Source organism: Molossus molossus, unplaced genomic scaffold (genome assembly GCF_014108415.1).
Source record: "Molossus molossus isolate mMolMol1 unplaced genomic scaffold, mMolMol1.p scaffold_m16_p_14, whole genome shotgun sequence".
Lineage (NCBI taxonomy): Eukaryota > Metazoa > Chordata > Mammalia > Chiroptera > Molossidae > Molossus > Molossus molossus.
The window spans coordinates 32,866,364-32,887,205 of NW_023425349.1; the positions used below are offsets into that span (position 1 = coordinate 32,866,364).

General features: G+C 50.4%; 2 protein-coding genes across 7 annotated transcripts in view; one reads left to right on the forward strand and one right to left on the reverse strand.

The window, feature by feature from the left end:
* Nucleotides 1-1,523: 1,523 nt before the first annotated feature.
* PAX5 (paired box 5) overlaps nucleotides 1,524-20,842 on the forward strand; it is a 167,497-nt gene continuing 148,178 nt past the window's right edge. For 5 of the 6 annotated variants that reach the window (XM_036260991.1, XM_036260992.1, XM_036260993.1 and 2 more), the window contains exons 1-3: nucleotides 1,524-1,603; nucleotides 15,262-15,427; nucleotides 20,510-20,707. In XM_036260991.1, coding sequence (XP_036116884.1) covers nucleotides 1,558-1,603; nucleotides 15,262-15,427; nucleotides 20,510-20,707 — 410 coding nt within the window. In that variant the 5' untranslated portion in view covers nucleotides 1,524-1,557. Of the gene's footprint in view, nucleotides 1,604-8,892; nucleotides 8,984-15,261; nucleotides 15,428-20,509; nucleotides 20,708-20,842 lie in introns of those variants that run through there. The other variant, XM_036260990.1, reaches the window with a different exon arrangement.
* On the reverse strand, nucleotides 14,297-14,820 carry LOC118629570 (40S ribosomal protein S14-like). Its single transcript, XM_036260996.1, has one exon. The coding sequence runs from the start codon at nucleotides 14,803-14,805 to the stop codon at nucleotides 14,350-14,352; it is 456 nt and encodes a 151-aa protein (XP_036116889.1). The 5' UTR covers nucleotides 14,806-14,820; the 3' UTR covers nucleotides 14,297-14,349.

Genomic DNA, 20,842 nt, shown 5'->3' on the forward strand with positions numbered 1-20,842 from the left:
TCAGTGGATAAGCGATGTCCGGTTCCCGCCGCGCCCCCCACCCTTTTCCTCGAGCGCTGGGCTCTTCCCCCTAGGTTGCGGCCCAGCCTCGTGACCACCCCCTCCAAAAAACAAACAACACCCTCGCTGAGGATGATTCACTTTCTGAAACTGCCATTGTCCGGCGGGCCAAGAGTCCTCTTGTGGAGCCCTCCCCCGCCCTGGAGAACCATGCCCCTTCGACCACCCTGCAGCGGGGCCCCACCAGCTTCCAGTGGCCAAGCCGAGCAGCTGAACTCGGGACTGGGGAGGGGTAAGGGGAGGGAAATCTTGAGCCTGGACCGAAGAGAGCGGGCTGGACATGCCACACCTCTCTGCCCAGTCTCTCTCGGGCTGATTTCCCTTCTGGAATCAAGTCCAGGGGCTCCGGGACGCCGCAACGTCTCGGGGCTTGAGGGCAAAGGGATTCCATTTATGGGCCAGAGTAAGGTGACCGGGACTCCGGCCAATCTCCAGGATCTCCTGAGATGGTTCTGCTCAGCCCGGTGCTCCAAAGCCGAGGCCCGGATTTTGTCTCCAGCATTTCACAATTTAACCTCTGTGCTTCGGGCCAGAATGAGACATGGTGTGGGGAGAACTGCGACCAGAGGGCTGAGTGGGACCTGGGGGCTCCAGGCTTCTGGCACCGCTCTAGAGTTAGGGACCCAGCAATAGTATTAAAGCTTAAAATTGGGGTGGGGGTGGGGTAGCTGGGAGCTCTGGGGGCGGGCGCCGCCCTAGGGGTGAATCTGAGGAAACTGGCAACATCTCTTGCCTTTGCATTCCTTTGAAAAGCACCTGTTTGGCAGATTGGTTAATTTCTTTAAAAACAAAAACCCGGTCTGCACCCGCCTACGCAGCGGGGTTTATACCTAGAGGGGTCACCGGCCTCGCGCACCTAGGAGAGTGCCACAACACCAAGACGCAGGGATTTGTGGAAGGTGCTGCCACGAGGCCCGGGCTCCAGGCTCGTCTTTGGTCGGCCCCTTCCCGTAAGTGCGCGGGCTAGCTCCCGGCTGTCTGAAGCCTTCCTTCCCTCCCCCCAACAACCCCCTATAAAAGTCCAAGGCGGTGCGGCGGCGACACTGCTGCTCTCCCGGCCTCCGGCACTGCTCCGGCCCGGCCCGGCCCGGCCCGGCCCGGCCCGCCCCGTCTGGCCAGCTGAGCAGGCCCTGCCGCACAGCGCGGATACCCTTGCCCCGCTCTGGGCTGGCAGTGCGGGGCCGCACGCTGGGGGCGCGGCGTGTCTGGGGACATCTTGTGATGTTGGCGAGAACAGGACATGATCTCACATGGCGAGAAGCTCTTTAGTTCCTTAATCATTTCACGGTGCCTTCGGACGCTTTTTTTCCACCTAAAACGTTTAGTTTCAGCTCAGTGATCAGCTGCCCCAGCTCGGCGGGGGAGCGGAAGGCTTGAATTATTCCGACCTGTGAGCGGCCCCTGACACCAGAAAAAAAAAAAAAAAAAAAAAAGCAGCACAAAAAAAGTGGAAACTTTTTCCCCCCTGTCCATTCCATCAAGTTCTGAAAAATCAAAATGGATTTAGAGAAAAATTACCCAACTCCTCGGACCGGCAGGACAGGTAGGACCGCGATACCGGCTCCAGACGCGCTAACTCGGAGACCCAGCCCTGCGCTGGTCCTCACGCGCATCGGCCCTGGGGGAGGGGGTGAGCTTCATTTTCGCCGGGACTGACTGCCTGTCTGGCGTGGTGTGGCGCATTTGTGTGTCTTTTCACTAATCTATTCACGGACTTTTACATCAGTCCAAGTGTCAGAGAGTTTGCCTATTTTTTCCTCTGTTTCTGAATGTTGATGTAGGTGTCTATCTAGGGGTCTAAAAGTTTGTTTGGGTCTGTGTGTTTACATAAGGGTTCAGAGTGTGCATGAGTGACAGTGAGTTTGTGTGTCCTTGTATACTCTATTTTCAAATGTGTGGGTGTGTGTCCAAGACTTGATATGCCTGTGTGTCTTTATATTCATGAATGTGCTAGTCTGTGTTTATGAGTTGGTGTTCCTGGGTACTGTTCTTTTGTATCTAAAATGTGGGTCATATATATAATTTGCTAAGTGCCTGAGTATATCTACTCTTTTAAGGATCTATGTTCATCTGTCATATCCCAAGTAATTTTGGAATTGAGAAAGATGTGTACATGTGAACAGCTGTTCACTGTGTACATGCCAATATACACAAAAGTGTCAGCTTCTAGGCACAGAGATGAGTCTAGGGCCTGTGAGGGTCTGCTGTGCTAAGCCTGTTAGGCTCAGGTCCCATTCTATTAGCAGAACCAGGAGTGGAGGTGTGAATTCAGGGTGTGTGTGCAGAACCTCAGTGTGTTGTATGTGCTGCTTCTCCCTGTGGGCACTGTTGAGCCTACCATTCATATAAAAGGGCCTCCAGTGGCAGGCACAGCCTTAGCAGGTGAGAGCAGACAAGCCTATAGGCTGGTTGAGACATTTCTATGGACCCCCAGCCTGCCTTTGCTTTCTCTTAGACAAGATTCTGACACTGGTGTGTGTGTGTGTGTGTGTGTGTTTACTGTGTGCTCAGGTTTCATCTTGTCGGTGCACCTCCAGTGGAGAAGAGCACAAGTGGGGTGGACATATGTACCTCACCTAGGCATCCAGTTCTGGTTCCTGTATGCACACTGGCCTTTCCTGCACAGAACCAGGTGTGCCTCCCACAGGTCCAGGCAGTGAGTAGCAAGGTGTGTTTATATCTGAGCGGAGGTGGCAGGCAGCAGGAAGACTCTGTTTGCCCTGAGGTAAAAGCTGGGTATAGGAGCCTCTTTTACTCCTTAGGCCAAGTGTGCCAACACACACCCAAACACACTCCTGGCCCTGGCAAGAACTCCCTTTTCCCTATTCCTGTGGATCTGTGAGACCCCCATCTGTACCTCAGCCCTAAATATAGGCCAGACAGCAGAAAGAGAGGGTTGAACTTATACCCCAAACCCAGGACAATTCCTGGGGCTTAGATGTGTTAGGTTAGAAATCAAAGAGGCAGAATTGAAGAGGATTCCCTAGGTTGAGAGTGCAAGAAGGGGAACCTGCAAACTTCCTCTGCTCCATCCCCACTCTTCCTTCTCTTCCCCAGTAGGTCCCTTAGTAGGTGGGACTTGCAGAGGTGCCTGTGCTGGGCCTAGGGTTTGTGTTTGTGTTGGGAATGGGTTAGATGCTGTGAGGGTTCAGGGGAGGGTCTGCATGGCTGCCCCCCCCCCCCCCCCGCCTTTCCCGACTAGCTGTCTACAAAGAATGTAATTCATGGTGGTCGATGGGCTCTTTGATTAGTTCAATTGCCTGAATAATCGTTTAATCAATAAAGCATTTCATTCCTCCGTGAGATGGACCTGGGTGGGGCTCAGGGGTGGGGCTAGGCTGGCCAGAGTTAAAAAATCTGAAGAGCCACGCCCCCTCTTCTTGACTGGTTGGGACAAGGGCTGCTTGCCTAGGTAACTGGGAACATCTCAGGTGACACTGCACTTCCGCCTGTCTGCCCCAGCCTGGGCCCCAGCTAGGGAAGAGGAGAGCCAAGACGCTGGACAGGCTGGTGGTATCCAGGTCTTGTTTTTGGGGTTTTGTGTGGACTTCTTCCCTCTCCTAATTTTGAGGCCTTTTATGGGCCTCTTGACCTCCCTTTCCTTTCTTCAGAAGTGTATTCCATTCTGTCTCTTGACCTCAGTTTCCCCATCTGTACAATGGGGAAGGAGTCTATGCCCTTCTAGCTTTAAGCCCAAGATTGGGCGAGGTCAGCCCTGAGCAGGTAGCCACTTAAAAATTTTTTGTCTAGTTTTTTCCTTGTGGTACCAAAAAAGAAACACTGAGGTCCCCAGAGGAGCAGGGACTTGTGGGGAACTCTGCCCTTAGACCTCTCATTCCTTCTGGGAGAGGAGATAGAATCCCACCCCCACCCCTTCATAGGCATCCTTGGAGAAAAACTTCAACTGAGTGAGCTAGCTGCTGTGTGTTAGGGCTGCCCAAGGCCAGGGAGACCAGGATAGGCTGAACACTGTCTGACCAGTCAATGGCATCCAGACCCCCAGCTCTATAATGAGCGTGGTGGAATGATGACAGTATTCTCTGCTCATGGATCTTCATCTTTCAGAACTTTGAGAGGCCTCATCTCAGGGGTCCTTCTCCCTATCAGACACACGAGGAAGCTGAGCCCTGGGAGAAGGGCTCCACTGCCTAAGTCTTTAGAGAGAGAGAGAGGTAGTCCCAAAGGTGCCAGGTAGCCCCTGGCCTTTGGGGTGCACTGGTAATGAAAACAAACCCTGACAAAGACAATTGATATGGTTCTTGAAAAATCTGGTTAAATCTTCCCCTTTTTTTCACCTACTTCAATGATTCCTACAGACAGATCTGGGCCAGGCAGAGCAGAACCCTGATCCAGGAGCAGGAATCAGCTCTGACCCCACTAGCTGTGTAACCTTCTGGTCAGTTGCTTCTCTCTTTGATGTTTTTAAAATGGGGATTAGAGAGGACCCATCAAGTTAGGACAGCGAAGGCCCTGTCATCTCTGACTTTCCTGAACTGAGCAACCAGTCTGAGCCTCCTGGGCTTCGCTATGCCAGAAGCAAGAGCAGGGAAGTAGGCTGGACTTGGGCTTCGGGAGTCAATCTCAGGCCCACAGAGCGCTGTAGCAGCCCCAAACCCCTGACGCCCAGGGGCGCTGAAGGGGCTGGCAGTGTGGGAGAGAGAAGGGAAGTGGGAGGTAATGTTTTGACTGAGGCTGAAGTGGACATTTCTCTGAAGGTGTTTTAGCTTCTCAAACATTCTCAGTAGGCTTTCCTTCAATAGCAAAACTTTTAAAGGCAATTCGATTTACATAAATTGGGTTTCTTCCCGGAAAATGGAAGGTTTCGTTCCCCGGTCTTCTTCTTCCAGCGTTTAGCACAGGGCCCGGCCAAAAGTCCTGCTGCCCGGGGAACCGAACTACAAGACTGTTGCGCAGAGCGAGGCCCGACCGTTTTCGGCGCGCCGGCGTCAAAACCAATTCCCTGCTCGTTTCTTTCCTGGACCCAGACTCGTGGACTCGTGAGTTTACGAAGGGCCAGAATAAGGAGCGAAGTCCTTCATGGCCATGGAATCGCTGTGTAAACTGGGAGTAGTCTTGCAACTTCTCTGGGCTGTCGTTCGGTGACTTGGAAGGTTGGGGGAGATGGATAGGATATTAGGTCTGGTGGCGCCTCTTGGCGTTAGAAGTTCCCGGAGGCCGATCCACTCTGGAGGTGGTGAATTATCCCCGACCCAGAGGGAGGGTCCCTCTGACCAGCGCAGCGCACGGTGCGGTAGGGGGCTGCTCTCGCTGAAGAGGTTAGGCATCCTAACACCGTCCGGAAGCAGTACACTTTCTGTGTGAAATGGGAATCTGAGCTATTTCTGTTCCGGTAACATCTGCCGTTCCATCCCACTCCGGCAACGCTCCAGGGACTCTGTTCAAGCCTCCCAGGTATGGGAAGGAAACCCGTTTGCGCAGGCATGTCCTGGCTGGGTTCTTTAATTTGGTATTGTATCTCGACCCCCACCTCCCCACCCCCGTCCCCAAACGCCCCGCCATTCCGAGAGTGGCTCTGGAGTGACCCTTCTGAGAAAAAACTTCCCGGCTCACAGCCTTTCCTCTAGTCCGGACTTGGTATGTGACCTTGGACAAGTCGCAACCCTCCCCAGCCTCAGGTTCCGCATCTGTAAAATGGGGAAAGTTTAGCCTCAGGGCCCTATTAGCTCGAACACTTTTAAGATCTGAATTTCCAGGCCTGAACTACATGAGCGGGGCTGGAGGTGGAGATGTCACTTGCTGTATCCCTCAAGGCGTCCCCACCCCGCCTCTCTTATAACGCAGAGTCTTTTGTCGAAATCTAGTCACTTTCGATCCACCGTGTGCCACTGATGGAGCGAAAGCGGGAACCCTAATTCATCCTGTCCTCTCTTAGCTGTTGCGACCTTCCTGCTCCAAGGCGGGTGTGTGTGCGTGTGTGTGTGTGTGTCTGCGTGCGTGTGTGAAAATTCAGACAGGCAGGGGTCCAAACAAAGAACAGATAACGCCACCACCCCACCTCAGTGCACACTGAAGTCTCCTGAGCCCCCAGAAGCTCGCCTGAGGCCGTTTTCTGCAGCTGTGCCCTGGAGGGGGTGGGGACGGGTCAACGCCGGAAACTTAACTACCGTTCAGGGGCAGCTGGGTCTGGGACAGGAACAGAAGGTGGGTTGGAGGACCGATACAGTGTAAGGGTGTGAGAAATTGATAGAGGAGAAACTGAATGACCTGGAATCTTCTCAGGGTCAACATGTGCTCTGTCCTCCTTATAAGTCCAGGTCTAGAGCGGGCATCTCAGAACCCTTGTTTTGGTGGGTTTATGTTTAATATTAGAGGATCATTGCTTATTAATTCGAAATGATGGGACTTGGGACCACTCCCATGAAGTGCTGGGGCAGGAGAGTCTTCAGTGTTTCTGCCAGGACCCTGGCAGACATAATCGCTCACAGAACTGTTGCCTCCTGGGTATAGATAGACAGGCTGTCACATGCTTCCTTTTCAAAGACCAGTTCCTTTGATTGTGGTCCCAGGTTCGCACACCCCCTTGAGAAATTGAGACACGTTGGTCAAAGACCCTGCCCTTCTGGATCAGGAGGATTTTGTTTTAAATTCCACCCATTTTGCCTTAAAAGCAACAAGAACTTCCCCGGGAGAGGGAAAGTCAGGTTTTTTTTTCCCACAGCTGAAAGCTGCAACATGGTAGCATGCCTGGCGTGGCTTGCACTACCCTTGCAGATAGAATGCGCCGGCCCACCTACCGGCTTCAGGGACTCTCATTAACACTGGACTCGTCTGGGTTCATTCAGTTCCCAAGAGGCCTTGCGCCGGATGCGAAATTGCCCCTGTAGACAGAAGGCTCCAGCTGAGCGATCACTAGTCCCAAAAGCCAATTGAAGCTCCTTGCCTGAAGCTGGAAAGAGGTGCTCAAGGCCTCAGTGTTTGGGCAACCCGATCCAAAGCCTCAGATAGCCTCCTCTTCCAGGAGAACCTTCGTTACCAACTTTAAAGGAATGTGAGATTTCTTTCACCTCAATGTCTCTGCCTTTTGCTTATCTCAGAATTGGGGGCTCTGGGGTTAAAAAAAGGGGGGGGGAAGGGGTGGACGAAGAGGGCGCTTGATATGAAATGTTTCCACTGGAAAAAGCCTTTATTAAAGACTAAGTAAGCCAACTCTGCCCATTTTACAGATGAAGGAACTGAGAACGGGGCAGATGTGCGCACACTACGTACGAATCCATCTCGAGTCTGATGGTGCTTAGATCGAAAGCCGGTTCTCTATTGCGCTCGTTGTCTTTCTCCAACATCCGTTGTGTGTGTGTTTTCTGGATACTATTCCCCCACCTTCACTCGCCACCCCCGCCTTGGCTGCCCCCAATCCTTAAGGGCATCTCAGGGTCTCAACGCCGCTGCTTGGAGGCCAGGCTCTGTGGGGATGTGCCACAGGACTCTCCAGGCACTAGGTGGATCCCCTCCCCCCTCCCTCCATCTGCGCTTCACTAGGCCTTCGCGCCGCGCGTTTGTCAATGAACGTGGCGCCGCCGCCTGGGCCCCGCCTCCCATTCTCTCCCATTGCCCAGGTATCCGCTAATTAGGCGGAGCCCGTCGGTTGCTCAGCCAATAGAGCTGTGTCTCGGGCCAGGGCCGGCTACCACCGCTCTGATTGGCTTGATGAAGCGTGATTGGCATGTTGGTGCCCGCCCCGCCCCCGCCCCCGCCCGGAGGGAGGCTGAGCCCCGGGCGGCGCTGTCCACACGCAGCGGGTCCTGAAAGCGGCTCCGGGGCGGCGCGGTGGCGCACTGTGTGCGCCGAGCAGGAGGAGGGCTAGCGCCCGCGGCGGCAGCGGCGGCTACAGCGGCGGCAGCGAGGGCAAAGCCGACAGCAGCTCCATCTCAGCACCAGTAGTCACGGCGGCCTTCTTGGAGAGGACCTTCCGCTCTCTCCTCTGTCCCTTGCTCCATGCCTGGGGCAGGCGTGGCGGCCGTCCCGGAAGAGGCAACTGAAAGACAGTAGAACCAGACCTTCGAGAGAGGGCGGCAGAACTCGAAGAGTTGGTGGGCGTGAGGCAGACACTCAGGCGAGGAGAAGTCTATAGCTGTTGTCCCTCTTCCTGGTCCTAGCGATGGGGGAGCAGCGGGAGCCGCGGGAACTTTGAAGTCAGCTGGTCCCAGGGTATGAGGGCTGCAAGCTCCCGGGGACTCCGGAATCTCAGCCTCAACGTCAGTGGCGGAAACGTCTGCGAACCTGACTGGGCCCCAGTACAGCCAGAGAGGAAGTTCTTTGCAACTTAGTCCGAGGTGTCGGAGAGCCGGGTAGAGAGAGGCTGAGGCGGCAAGTACGAGCCCAGAGACTCAGAGAAGCAGAAAGAGAAAGGATCCGGTGAAGACCGAGGGATCAAGGAGTGACTCCAGAGGCAGCGAGGCCGCGAAGCCAGCCTGGCAGCCCGCGGGCCTCGCTGCCCTCTGAGTAAAGCCAAGGGCCGTGTGTCCCACAGGCCTCCTCAAAGCCTCCCCTACCGGAGGCCAGGGGCACCTAGCCGTCCCGGAGGCGGCCCCCTACGCTATGCCCCCGAGGCTGTGGGTGCCTTGGCAGGAGCTACCGCGGGCCGGGTCCGGAGCTGCTGCCTGAGCCAGCCCTGGAGGGAAGCCACCAAGAGTTGGGTACTCCGCTTTCAGTCGGACTGCACTAGCACGGTTTCCCGCCTGTAGGCGCAGCTCTCGGCGATCTTCGGCAGGGCGGCTCTAAGAGGCCTGAGGCTCCAGCAGTGTTTTCCGAGTCCAGCTCGCACAGTGCCTGGCCTGGCGGCGCGGTTCCTTAGCCGCTCTGGGCAGCCCCTTGGCGCCGGGAGGCGGCGGCGTGGGCCAGCCTGCAGTCTGGAGCGCCCCGATGGAAATACACTGTAAGCACGACCCGTTTGCATCCATGCATAGTAAGTAGGCGGCGAGCTCGCTTCTCTCACTCTCCGGCCGGGACGGGGTTGGGGGTGCCGGATTGCGGGGCAGGTACTAAGGCCGGTGGGACCCAGGACTTCTGTAGCCGCGCAGTCAAGTTTGCAAAGTGCAGGGCTTCCAGACAGGGGATGTGGAACAAAGTGTCTGGTCTCCTGGGCCCGGAGCACCTGGCACCGGGAATCCCGCCTCCGCCAACGCGTAACATAGGCAGTGAGCTGCAGGCTTTCCTGCAGCCATTCGGCTGCTCTGGCAGCGACAATTCGGAGTGCTGGGGAAATCCTGGCTGGGACCTGGAGAGGGCTCCGGCTGGACTAGTTGGAGGGCACGAAGTTGTAGCGAAAGGTCAGTCTGAGTCTCATTCAGCGCCTCACACCCAAACCCCAATAACACCTTTTTCAGTGGTGGGGCTGATAAAGATGAGGGCTTGGAGAGAAAGTGGGGCCCCAACCAGAGCCTGTGCGCTTCTATGTGTGAAGGAAGAGGTTGAGAGATAAGCGAGGGCACCAGGTCCAGAGCTCCAAAGGCGTTCTGGAGTTGAGGACTGGGATTTGAAAAATCAACCAAGTAGAGGTCCCTGGGCTGAGCTGCTTAGGAGCCGCCAGTTCATACACAGACCCTTAAAGACACCATCAAGTCCTTCTCTGCAGGACTTTTGCCTTATGATGACTTCTCCCCTAAAAAAAGAAAAATCTAGATGAAGCCAATTATTCACTGTACAGGCGCCCCCGCCTTCTGAAAGACGCCGCGTGTGTAGGAGACGGGAAGGGTCATTTTGGGCGCGGGTGAGGCCGGCGGTCGGCTGCCTGACCCGCCCGGATCTGCCAGAGTTCACCCTTTAACACGGCCTCCTGTGAGATGAGTGCTCCTCTCACGGTGAGTTAGCGCCGGATTAGATTTGGAGATTTCAAGGAAATACCAAGTGGAACGAATCGCGTTTCCTTTCTGCGCGCTGCGGAGCTGGGCCGGAACAAGGCGTCAGGCTTTGGCGGCATCCAACCGGGTGCCCATCTTGGGTCCCCACAGGCCGGCAGGTCAGAGCGTTGCTGCCCGGCTGGGAACCCTCCCCAAGGCAGCTTCTCCTCAGACAGCCCCAAATCCTGCTTACCCGCCGTGGGTCCCCTATTTAACAAAGGCAGCAGAGACCCGGCTGGAGAGAAAGCGAGCTTCCCTGGGAGAATTTGCCCGTTTTCACCCAGAGGGCCGAGTGGCCTGGTAGGCAGAGAAATGCTGATCTAGGCGGCCGGGGCTGACTGCTGGCAGGTCACTTTCTCTTTGTGTCAGTTTCCCGAGTCGGAGGTAATCCACCAAAGCTGTGCGAGGTTTGAGCAGAGAGAAGCCGCTTGCTCTGGTCCTAGCCCAAACGATTCCTCATCTTTGGAGGCCTGTGCCAAAACAGTTTCCAGTCCTTGGTGACCCCAGTGCCCCCCGCAGCCGTCTACTATGCACACTTGAGCTGGGCTCAGTAGAGACTCTGATCTGAGCCAGAAAACAAACGAGTTGGGGTCAATACTGTGGCAGGCAAGCTCTTAGCTCAACCAAGGAGCGATTGGGGGACAAAATGGGGAGGGCTGGCCCCTGCGCTTCTTGCAGGGGGGAATCAACAGACCCTCACTGCCTTCTGCGCAGAGAGGCGCCCCAGAGATCTTGCACAAGCCTTTGGGGAGATAGCGTCAGACCCGGTAGTCTCCCAGCTGTGCATGAAGGTGGAGAAGGCAGCTACTTCCAGGTGCTGTTAGCCCAGCGCTAATGCCTGTGTCTCTGTCCCTTCTTGTCCTGGCCTTCATCTGCCCCCTCCTAGACAAGTGCTCCCTCCTCCCATTTTCAAATCCCTGGCAGCACAGTGGGGGCTGGGCCCCAGCCAGCCTAGCTTCCGGAGCTGGCTTCTCTGGAAGTGCCCTTCGTTCTGACGTCCAGAGCTATTTGCTTGCACAATGTAGGTCGGCTTTGGGGCCTCAATTTGTTGGTGATTGGAGGTGGCGAGTGGGGTATGAAGGTCATTGGGGTTTCAGGGGCTCAGACCAAGTCTCACCTCCCTTCTTGGCCCTGGTCAGTTTCACACCCCTACTCCCCACCCCTCTTTGAAACAGCACAGCTTTCTGTGGCGGAGGTGGTATGAGGGACAGGGGTAGGCACTGCCTGGAAATGGGCTTTTGAGTTCCCCTATTCCAGACTCATCCCTTTCATCAGCACAATGTCCCCTACAACTCTCCCCAGATGTTTCCCTTTCTCAGGTATGGTTATCAGTTATAAAGCACTAAGCCTTTAGTTACACCCATTATATGGAGGATGATATTGAGGCCAGAGAGACAAAAGGACTGACAAGAAGTTCACATGGGCAAACCTGGAACTGGTTCTTGGGTCTTCAAGGATTTACAGAAGAGGAGGGTGAGGGACTTAGGTTCCAGAAAGAGGCGAGTGGACCGTCTGGGTGGGTATACAACATGTGCAAGGTGCTTTGTCTGTTTTAACTATATCTGTGTCTATGGCCTGACTGTCAATGTGTGTCAGCACCTGTCTGTCATTTAGAGAGTCCATTAATGAAATTTCATCCCTGCTCTTCCCTGTGTTCCTGTTGGCATGTTTGTGTGTCCTTTCATGCATCTTCTTGGGTGATGTTAAGAGAAATTTCAATGGTCCTATAAGTCCTGGAGTTCAATCTTTGACTGAGTCAGCAGAGACTCTTTCTCTAAGACCCTGTGCCTGGCCATGGGTGTGGACAGGGCCCCTGGTGGGAAGCATATTCTTATCAGGGCCTGAGAAACATCTGTGGAGACTGCCCCTTCCAGATCAGAGCCACAAAGACCTCAGGGGCATATGCAATTCAACCCTTCTTTTCCCTCCACTTCCCCCCTCCAAACCCTTTTCTGTCAGTCCTGTGGGGGCAGGGCTGTTTTTCTTGTATCTGTGTCTGTTTCTTGGTCTTTGCCTTGATTTGTTTCCATCTATCTTTGTGTCGGTCTCTCTGTAAATTCTACTTGGCCTTGAAAAGTGTAACGGTGTCTGTGTCTGTCCCCATCACCCCCCTATGGGATGAACTGTTACCTAGCTGGAGCCCATAGGACATAGAGGCTGGACTTATGTTCTCTGAGAAGATGCAGGGCTGGAGCTGGGATTCCAGGGAACAAAGTTTCCCTCCCCAGAAGTCCCCCGTACTCCAGATTCCTTCTTACTGGGCTTCCTCCATTTTCTCTTCTGGTCTCCTTGCTTCCCTCTGTACACCATGCTCACCTTTCTTTTCTTCATCTGTTCCAGCACATCCATTTCTTTTTCTCCTCCTCTGCCTTTCTAACTTGAGGCTACCCTTCCAGTCTCTGCTCTTGCTGTCTGAATCATTTAGTTCCAGCTCTTTGCAGCCTTCCTCTTACACCTCACTTTTCCTCTTGTCTTTCCCTATCCTACCTCCTCTCTCTCAGGCATCTGGTTTTACTTTTTCTAATCTCAGGATAAGTGGGAGACATTGCCTTCACAGATCACAGTTGTAAATCACCTCCTTACTACCCTGGAAATGCTTTATTGGATAAGACTATGATGGAGGCAGAGAGAGCCAAGTGGGTTTGGGGCACTTTCCAGGGGGCTCCCAAGTCACCCTGGGTCTGGTGTCAGCTGTGGATATGTGGATCAGATTCAGGAAGAGTATTGGTAATCTTTGTGGTCAGGACTATAGGGTTTAGGGGCTTGCTGTCACATAGAGAATCCATGATACAAATGGCCCCCAAAGCTCACAAATGTCCTACAGGACTGCTCTTGAAATTTAAGTCCTTTGAAGGTTCACACTGTGTCTTGGGCAGAAAGTTTAAATTGCCAGTGGTATAGGGCACAGGCTATCGCAGATGGGCTACAATGCCTGGACTAACAGGTTATCTCAAAAGTGTGCTGAGTGCTTTTGGTTTCCTTTTTCATCCTTTCAGATGAGCTTGTACCAATTTTGAATTTACTTTCTTCTTAAATCCAGCCTGTTCTTGAAAGATCCATACAACCTTTTTTCATTAGGTGTTCCCAACCCCAGAACAAAGCTTTCTTAAGACCTTGACCAGGGGTGGCTGCAGCCTTTTGGTTTCAGGTTAACTAAGCAGTCCTGTTCCTAACTGTAAAATCCTATTCAGAATGTTCTCCTTTTCTTGTGTGTGGAGTGTTTTAGAACAATCAAAACCAACTAAAGTTCTTTTTTTAAAATCAGAGAGAAATTCAGTTTAGAACTAGAATTAAGTACTGTCATTATCTATAAAATGGTGTTTTTCCTTGAAATCAGCCTGAGGTTGGAAATTTAGAAAATATTCAATTCGAACTCTCCTGGGAATCTTCAGTGAACTGGTTTGGCAGTTTTAGGAAATAGGTTATGTTATGGGTACCCTTCTCCTCTCCATCTCAGATGTTGTTCATGACTCTGAATAGTAGTTGAACGCTGGGAAGGGGGTGGAGAGCTGAGATGAGGTGGCTATTTTATGTTTTAGAGTTGAAGTGTGTGTATGTGAGAGAGAGACCTCTGAGATGCCCTGGCTTCCCTGATACAGCCCAGTCCCAGGCAAATCCTGGTTTAGATTATTCCCCCCACCCTCTGAGCTGCCAGCAGCACTGGTAAATGCTTGAACTTGGCTTTTGGCTTTTGGTTTTTGACAGTTTTCAGTGATGTCAGTGGCTAATTAATAGCTACAAGGTAAATAATGGTGCTACCCCCTGTGTTTACTGGTTTGGCTCTTCAGTTACTTGTATCCCTGTTTCCTTCCAGATGGACCTGGATGTAAGAGAAGAAAGCTTATTGGGTGGAGGAGATTCTTTCCCAGACTCTTGTTACTTAAAATTTGTCCCAGAGCCTTTGTAAAACTTGGGACTCAAAAAGCCTTCTTCGGCTTCTTTATTTCCCCTGAACCAACTTATAGCTGTTTGTCAATTGCAAAACACTCCAAAATTTTTAGGGAAACATTTATAGCAAATCCTAGTGCAGGAGAGTGAAATGTGATCCTCTGATCCATTTCTTGTGTGTGCGCTGAGAGGGTACAGTGGTCAGATCTGCACATCAGCCTCACCCTTTTTGTTTATGTTTCCCCCAGCTTTATTGGGACTCACCTTCTTAAAGAAAGTGTCTTTACCACGGCAGTGGTTGGGTTTGTCTCAGTACAATGCAGATACTATTTAAAATTTTTAAAAAGTACATAGCCTTTAATTAGATTGCTGATTAAAAACAAACAAACAAACAAACATTTTTTTCCTTGAGATCTAGGTTTATTGGGGTCGTCCCTTTCACTTTTGAAGATATTTGTTAAAAGAAAGAGTTTTATTTTATTTTATTTTTTAGCTCACACAAAGGCCGTTTATTAACAGAAAACAATAATTTGAGGAGTCCCGTTCACAGACAGTGACCATGGCGACCCCCCTTCCTGCAGGTGCTGTCAGAGGGGATCGGGGTGACATCCTCAATCCATCCAACCTTCATTCCCGAGCCGGCAAGGGCTCTTAGAGTTGACTGGGCCCTTTGTCCAGGGGTCTTAGTCCTATTTCCTCCTGTGGCCTGGAGTTTGATGTGAAGAGCAGTGATGCCCAGCTCCTTGCACCTCTGGGCCACATCCTGGGCAGCCAACATGGCAGCATATGGCGAGGACTCATCTCGGTCAGCCTTTACCTTCATCCCACCAGTCACACGGCAGATGGTTTCCTTGCCAGAAAGATCAGTGACATGGACAAAAGTGTTATTGAAGGATGCAAGGATGTGGCAGACACCAAAAACATTTTCTCCTTCAGCCACCTGAGGTCCAAGGCTAATGACCTCCTTTTCCTTCTTTTCCTTCCCCTTGCGAGGTGCCATTTCTGTGTGCCTTGTCCAGACTCCAAGAGTTTTATTTCTAAAAATCTCTTTAAATATGATATATTTTAAAATGTTTTTTCTCCAGAGGCTCTTTCTTAGACCTCAGCATCATGTATGTAATAAGTTGTGTTCCTAGTAGACATAAAGGTCTTCACATATTCCATTGTTAAAAAATAATTGCAAGGAAAATGCTAATAACTAAAGGGAACATAGTATGGAGATGCTTGCCCTCAATAGCCCAGTTGATTGGCTGAAGACTGACAAAGGCTAAGGTTAATTTTACAAAGCAATTTGAGGTGTTTATGTAATCTGCATGATCAGACTCCAGGCTCGAGATGTCCAGCCTGCGGCCATTTCTGATCTGAGGGGCACTTAGTGTTCATAACGTTTCTTCACCTTCTATGTGACTGGTTCTAACCACCTTGTCCCTTGCTTTCTGTTTCTGATCTGTTTCAGGACATGGAGGAGTGAATCAGCTTGGGGGTGTTTTTGTGAATGGACGGCCACTCCCGGATGTAGTCCGCCAAAGGATAGTGGAACTTGCTCATCAAGGTGTCAGGCCCTGCGACATCTCCAGGCAGCTTCGGGTCAGCCATGGTTGTGTCAGCAAAATTCTTGGCAGGTAAAGAAAGGCAGGAGCTCCCGGCTTCCCTTGTTTTTTCAAATAACGACCTAAAACATGACCCAACAGCTGTCCAGTGTACCAGTGTCACAGTGAGAATCATTGTGGCACTTCACCCACATGCACAGCACTTTAGAGTGTGCAAAGCCCTTTTGAGTCTATTCAGTTCAAAGTAGTCCTGGCAAACCCCAGTGATATGTGGCGTGGGGCCTCAGTCAGGAGGGCTGTCATGTTTTCTGAAAGCCTGGTGAGTTTTTCCAATAACTCAGGGCTGGGTGGAAAATCCACAAATTAAAATCACCAAAATTACCAGAGTTCAATGTTTCATTTTGATGGTTTCAAAAAGCACATTCCATTTGATAAAGTCAGCTGTCATTTTTAGTTTTGGGTTATCATCAACCTTATGTTGGGCTGCAGTATTTTCCTTCTGTGTTTTGTTTCCTTCGTAGTGACAGGCATCCTTGGTATATAATAAATTAGAGGGGGAAAAAACCTCAAACAGACACTAACTCTCAAGTCTGACATTTGAAAGTTGCCACTTGACCCAATGATTTGCTGCAAGCAAAATACTAACAATGTTGATTCTCCCAGAGGGCTGTGCAGCCTTTTAGCATTCCTGTTGATGTTCTCGGGTGAGACTCAGCACCATCTAGGGAAGCAATTTTGAGACGAGGAAACAAACCTAGAGAGGCAAAGTGACTGACCCAGGTCTAGTCAGCCAGGCAGTATACCCGGGCTGGGAAGAGAGTGCAACGATCCCCAGACCGTGTGCATCTCACCATACTCCAAAACCAAAGTCACAGGTTTGTTTCCAGGCATGTGAAGTTGTTAGAGGTTTGCCCTGGCAGCCAGGAGCAGTCTCCGGTTTTAGCTGTTCAATGCTCGCAAGATTTCTCTCCCCGGGTCAGAGAACAACCTTTGTCTTGTAGCTTGCATTATGGCTTGAGAACAGATGCCTGAATAGGAAATAAATATTGTGAAGTGTGTCAGTGACATTGTGGCTTTCTGCTTGCTCTTTCCCTTCCATCCCCTGGAATTTAAGAAATTCTTTCAGATGGAGGGGAACGACAGTTTCTAACCTTGGGGACCCTTACTGGAGGCCAAGGAAGAAGTTCAGGGCCAGAGATCTGGCAGCCCTTTAGGGACCTTGATCCCTGTGTTTATTCCTCATCCGCCTGCCCATCTCGGGTCATCTCAGCCGTGGAGGCTGTGGGTTTCGCTCCTGTTTAGCACTCAGGAGCAAACGAGCCCCAGGCAGAATTCAAGGAGGAAGGCCGGAGATCAGCCGCTGTTCTTGTTAGATGGTGGTTTTCTTGAATGGAGGGTGAGAGTAGAAGAAAATAGAGAAGAGATAGAGCAAAGAGAAAGGGGGGGGGGGAGGACAAAGCGAAAAGGAGAACGATTGATTTAAAAAAGAGAAACAGCAAGAGAAATGAAGACAAAAATAGAAGAAGGACAGGAAATATTTTAGACTATCTCAGCATCAGACTCCGAGAGCCAAATGGATGTTAGCTATCTTCTTGGGAAGCCTCTTCATTGTACGGAGGGAGAGAGAGAGAAAGGAGGTCTTTCCTTTGTTTTTGCTGAGACATCTTTGCTGAGCCGACATTTTGCTTGCTGTTTGAAATCTTCTCAGAGCGAGATGCTGAGCCCTTCTCAGAGGGGCCGGCTAGATGCCGGCTCCTCATGTTCTGGTGCCTCGGTGCCCTCCAGATCTCCTCTGGAGACTGAAGGGGATGGGGACCCTCCCAGGCCCAGCCAGCAGCCTTTCATGACCTAGAATAGATTTGTCACTAGGTAGAGTGGCACTTGGAAGTTACGCGCCGCTCTGGTGCCTGGCCGTTTAAGTTGTCAACAATAAATTGGAATTTCATAGCTCATTATTTTCATAACTAAGAACCACAGTGGACAAAATGTCACTCTAATTAGAACTGCCTTTTAAGAAACAAGTTCAGCCCTAAAACAGTGTGACTGGGAATATCTGAACTGGGGCTTTTCCATCCACTGATTTTTTTTTTTTTTTTTTTTTGGTTACTGAAGAATTTGATGGGCGCACACGGGGTGACAGATAGTAGAGAGCGTGTGGTGTGTGGTGGCCATGGTTTTCAGAGGCTGCATGGCAAGGCAAGCAGAGTTCCTGGGGCTGGCAGAGACCCCGTCATCTTGGGAAGGTGGCCGTCTGCCAGGAGTGTGGGCATTCAGTCCACAGAGCTCAAGGTTCCAGAGGGGCTTGAGAGGCACAGCCTGGTGGCATGTGAAGCCCATTTAAATCCACCCAGAAAGCCTGGCTGTTGTCTTCTTTCACTAGAGCCTGTCTGGGAGGTTCAGGTCACTTGGAATTGGGTGGTATGTTACGTAGTAATAAACACTCCAAGGTTTTAATCCCCAACACATGCTCTTTATATTTTGCAAAGTTTTTTTCTTAACCATTCTACATTTCTGTTGTCACAATGGCCCTGCAAGGCAGGCAGGGCAAACATCCTCCCCTTATTATACAAAGGGGATAACTGAGGCCCAGAGAGTCTAAGTGAGTTGGCCAACGTCACACAGCAAGTTAGTGTCAGAGCCACTGACCAGCATCTATACCCCTTTGCTCTCAAACTGATGCTCTTTGCACTGAGCTACACTTGCGTTGTTGGCTGCTGTTCGTCTGTAGTGTGTGTGTAAGTTAAAGGCATGCATGACTGTTTGGCTGAGATGAAAGGGCGGTATTTAGTTTGAATCTTCACTTGACACTCTTGCCAGTTGGCGTTTTCTGGAGTGTCAGTGTTGCCTTCTAAGTGCCTGGCCCATGTGTCAGTCAAAAGGAAGACAGATTTCTCCTGTCACGAGCATAGCCTCCAGTGGTTGGCACTGCTCAGGTGGGCTGGGTGGGGAGCCTGAGCCCTGCCACCCCAGCCATGCAAACAGGACAAGTGCTGGGGTTGGGGGACCTTCATCCTGTCCCCTTTTCAGAGTTGCTGCCTGAATATTGCAGTTCCATTCAACTAACCTATGTCGAGTACCCAGCATAGGGTTGTCTGTGTGTCTGTGACCCTTGCCCCATGACAGTGCCTGTTACTAACAGGCACTCAGTAACTATTGATCCAGTGAGTGAATGAAAGAAAAAATGCACATTAAAATTCCTGGTAAACAGTAAATCTTTCTACAATTACAAGGTATTGTTATTAATATTATTATTTACATTTTTACAACTAAAGCAGCAGTTTGCTCTCGTGGGAGGAACTCTGGATTCAGAGTCAGGTTTAAAAGCTGGGGCTGCCCCTAACTTGCAGAAGGGAATTGCGCATGTCACTTAGTCTTCCAGTCATTGGTTTTCCAGTCTGTAAGACTCCACTGGCCTCTCAGGATTGGTGCCATGCAAACCTTAGCCTGTGCCTAAATAACAAGTTGCTATGTTGATATTAACAAATGACTTTCTATTGTAAAATGGAAAGGATAATTGGAGGCTGCAGAAATTGCTGTGTGCTTTGATTTAGATACTTTCCTAGACTTCCGGCAAAAAAGTGTTTTCTTAGATATTTCTAAAAACATGTTTGTGACTAATAGGTGTTTCTTTTTTTTTTTTTTAGCAATTACAAAAAGAAGGAGGATAGGTTGAGTTTTGCCTTATGGTCCAGATTTGTACATGACTCATTCTTCTCAATGAAAAATAGAATTTCCACTTCCACATCACTGCTTCCGAATGATCTCATCTGTTTCTCACTAACCTAGCCAGACTTACCCAGGCTGAGAATTTCAACATCTCTTTCAATGTAACCAGTCGTTGTTCTGGGTAATCATTCCTAACCATCCCATGAAAGGATCACCTCTTTCCCTTACCAGTTTTAACTCTTGTTAGATTTTAAAATTACCAGTCATTTCTAAAATGTCTTTCTGGTTAAAAAGAAATTTCAACTGGAGGATAATCTCCTTTGTAAAAGGAAGTCAGGAATTCCTCTGTAAACGCTGAGAGAGACATCCCGTGGAGGCTCAGATTTAGAGAAGGAATCAAGTCCTTTTTCCCCCTGAAATGATCTTTCATGGCACTCCTCTCCCTGGTCTTGGTTTTGCTGTAAAACCCTGACATCCTATTTGCGTTAACGAGGAAGAGCTGATAGCATGGAAATGCCCTTAGAAACAGCGATTTACCTCAGGGGAGGTCCCTGGAAGAGCTGCCGTGACTTGTGGTTGGTTTTTTTTTTTGTTTTTTTTTTTTTATTGCTTAGGTTTTGAGTTATATTTTCAGTTAATTCTGGAATCCAACACTCTGATTTTACACCAGGGTTATTCTTCTTGTTGTTGTTTTTCTTATGGAGAAATAAGTTGCATTTTAGGGGGCAGTTTTACAGAAGGCAGATGAATCTGCTAGGGGATGGGAGAGCTGGCAAATTAAAGGTACAAACCCACTTTCCCGGGAAATTGTAGCTCAGGAGGCTGGGCTGCAGTCCTGGTTTGGCCAGTGGGTCCTGTATGACCACGAGCAAGCCGTTTAACCTCCGTGGATCTCTGTTTTATACCTGTAGGGGGATCCGTTCATTTATTCATTCACTCATTTGAAACACTTAGGTGCTTTAGAACTGATGTGGGGATCAAAAGGGAAAACTGACTTAAAAGTGTTCTGTAAACTGTAAAATGGTAGATAAACGTAAAGGAATAAATGAATGCACAGTATCCTGACCAACAATGTCCAGTAGAAATAAAATGTGAGCCACATATGAAATGTCAAATTTTCTAATAACACATTTAAAAAAGGGAAAAAGGAGCAAGTACAATTAATTTTAGTTATATATTTTATTTAACCCAATACATAAAAAATATTCTCATTTCAACATATAACCAATATAAAAATTATGAATGAGATATTTTACATTATTTTTGTGCTAAGTTTTGAAAGTCTGGTGTGTGTTTACACCATGTACCCATTCATGTACCAGTTCAAATGAGCCACATTTTAAATGTTTGGAAGCCACACATGGCTAGTGGCTACTTTATTGAACGGAGCAGATCTTGATGTTTCCTGAACAGAGAAGCCTGTTATTTTGTTGCCAAAATCTTTTTTGCTGGTTCCTCATGGCTAAGCTCCTTTCTCCTTGGTCCTAGGTATTATGAGACAGGGAGCATCAAGCCTGGGGTAATTGGAGGATCCAAACCAAAGGTCGCCACGCCCAAAGTGGTGGAAAAAATCGCTGAGTATAAACGTCAAAATCCCACCATGTTTGCCTGGGAGATCAGGGACCGGCTGCTGGCAGAACGAGTGTGCGACAATGACACTGTGCCCAGCGTCAGTTCCATCAACAGGTGAGAGGCTGCTGCCTGTGGGGGCGGGGGTGGGGGATAGGGATCTGGGTGGAGTGGAGGATCCTGGAGGCTTCATGTGTGCCTTTTCTGAAGATCTGGCTCCCTGTTTACCAAGGCTCCTTAGGGGCCATTGGA

What these genes read in the sequence shown, in the direction of transcription:
- LOC118629570 (XM_036260996.1), bottom strand. Translation starts at nt 14,805, where the DNA reads ATGGCACCTCGCAAGGGGAAGGAAAAGAAGGAAAAGGAGGTCATTAGC.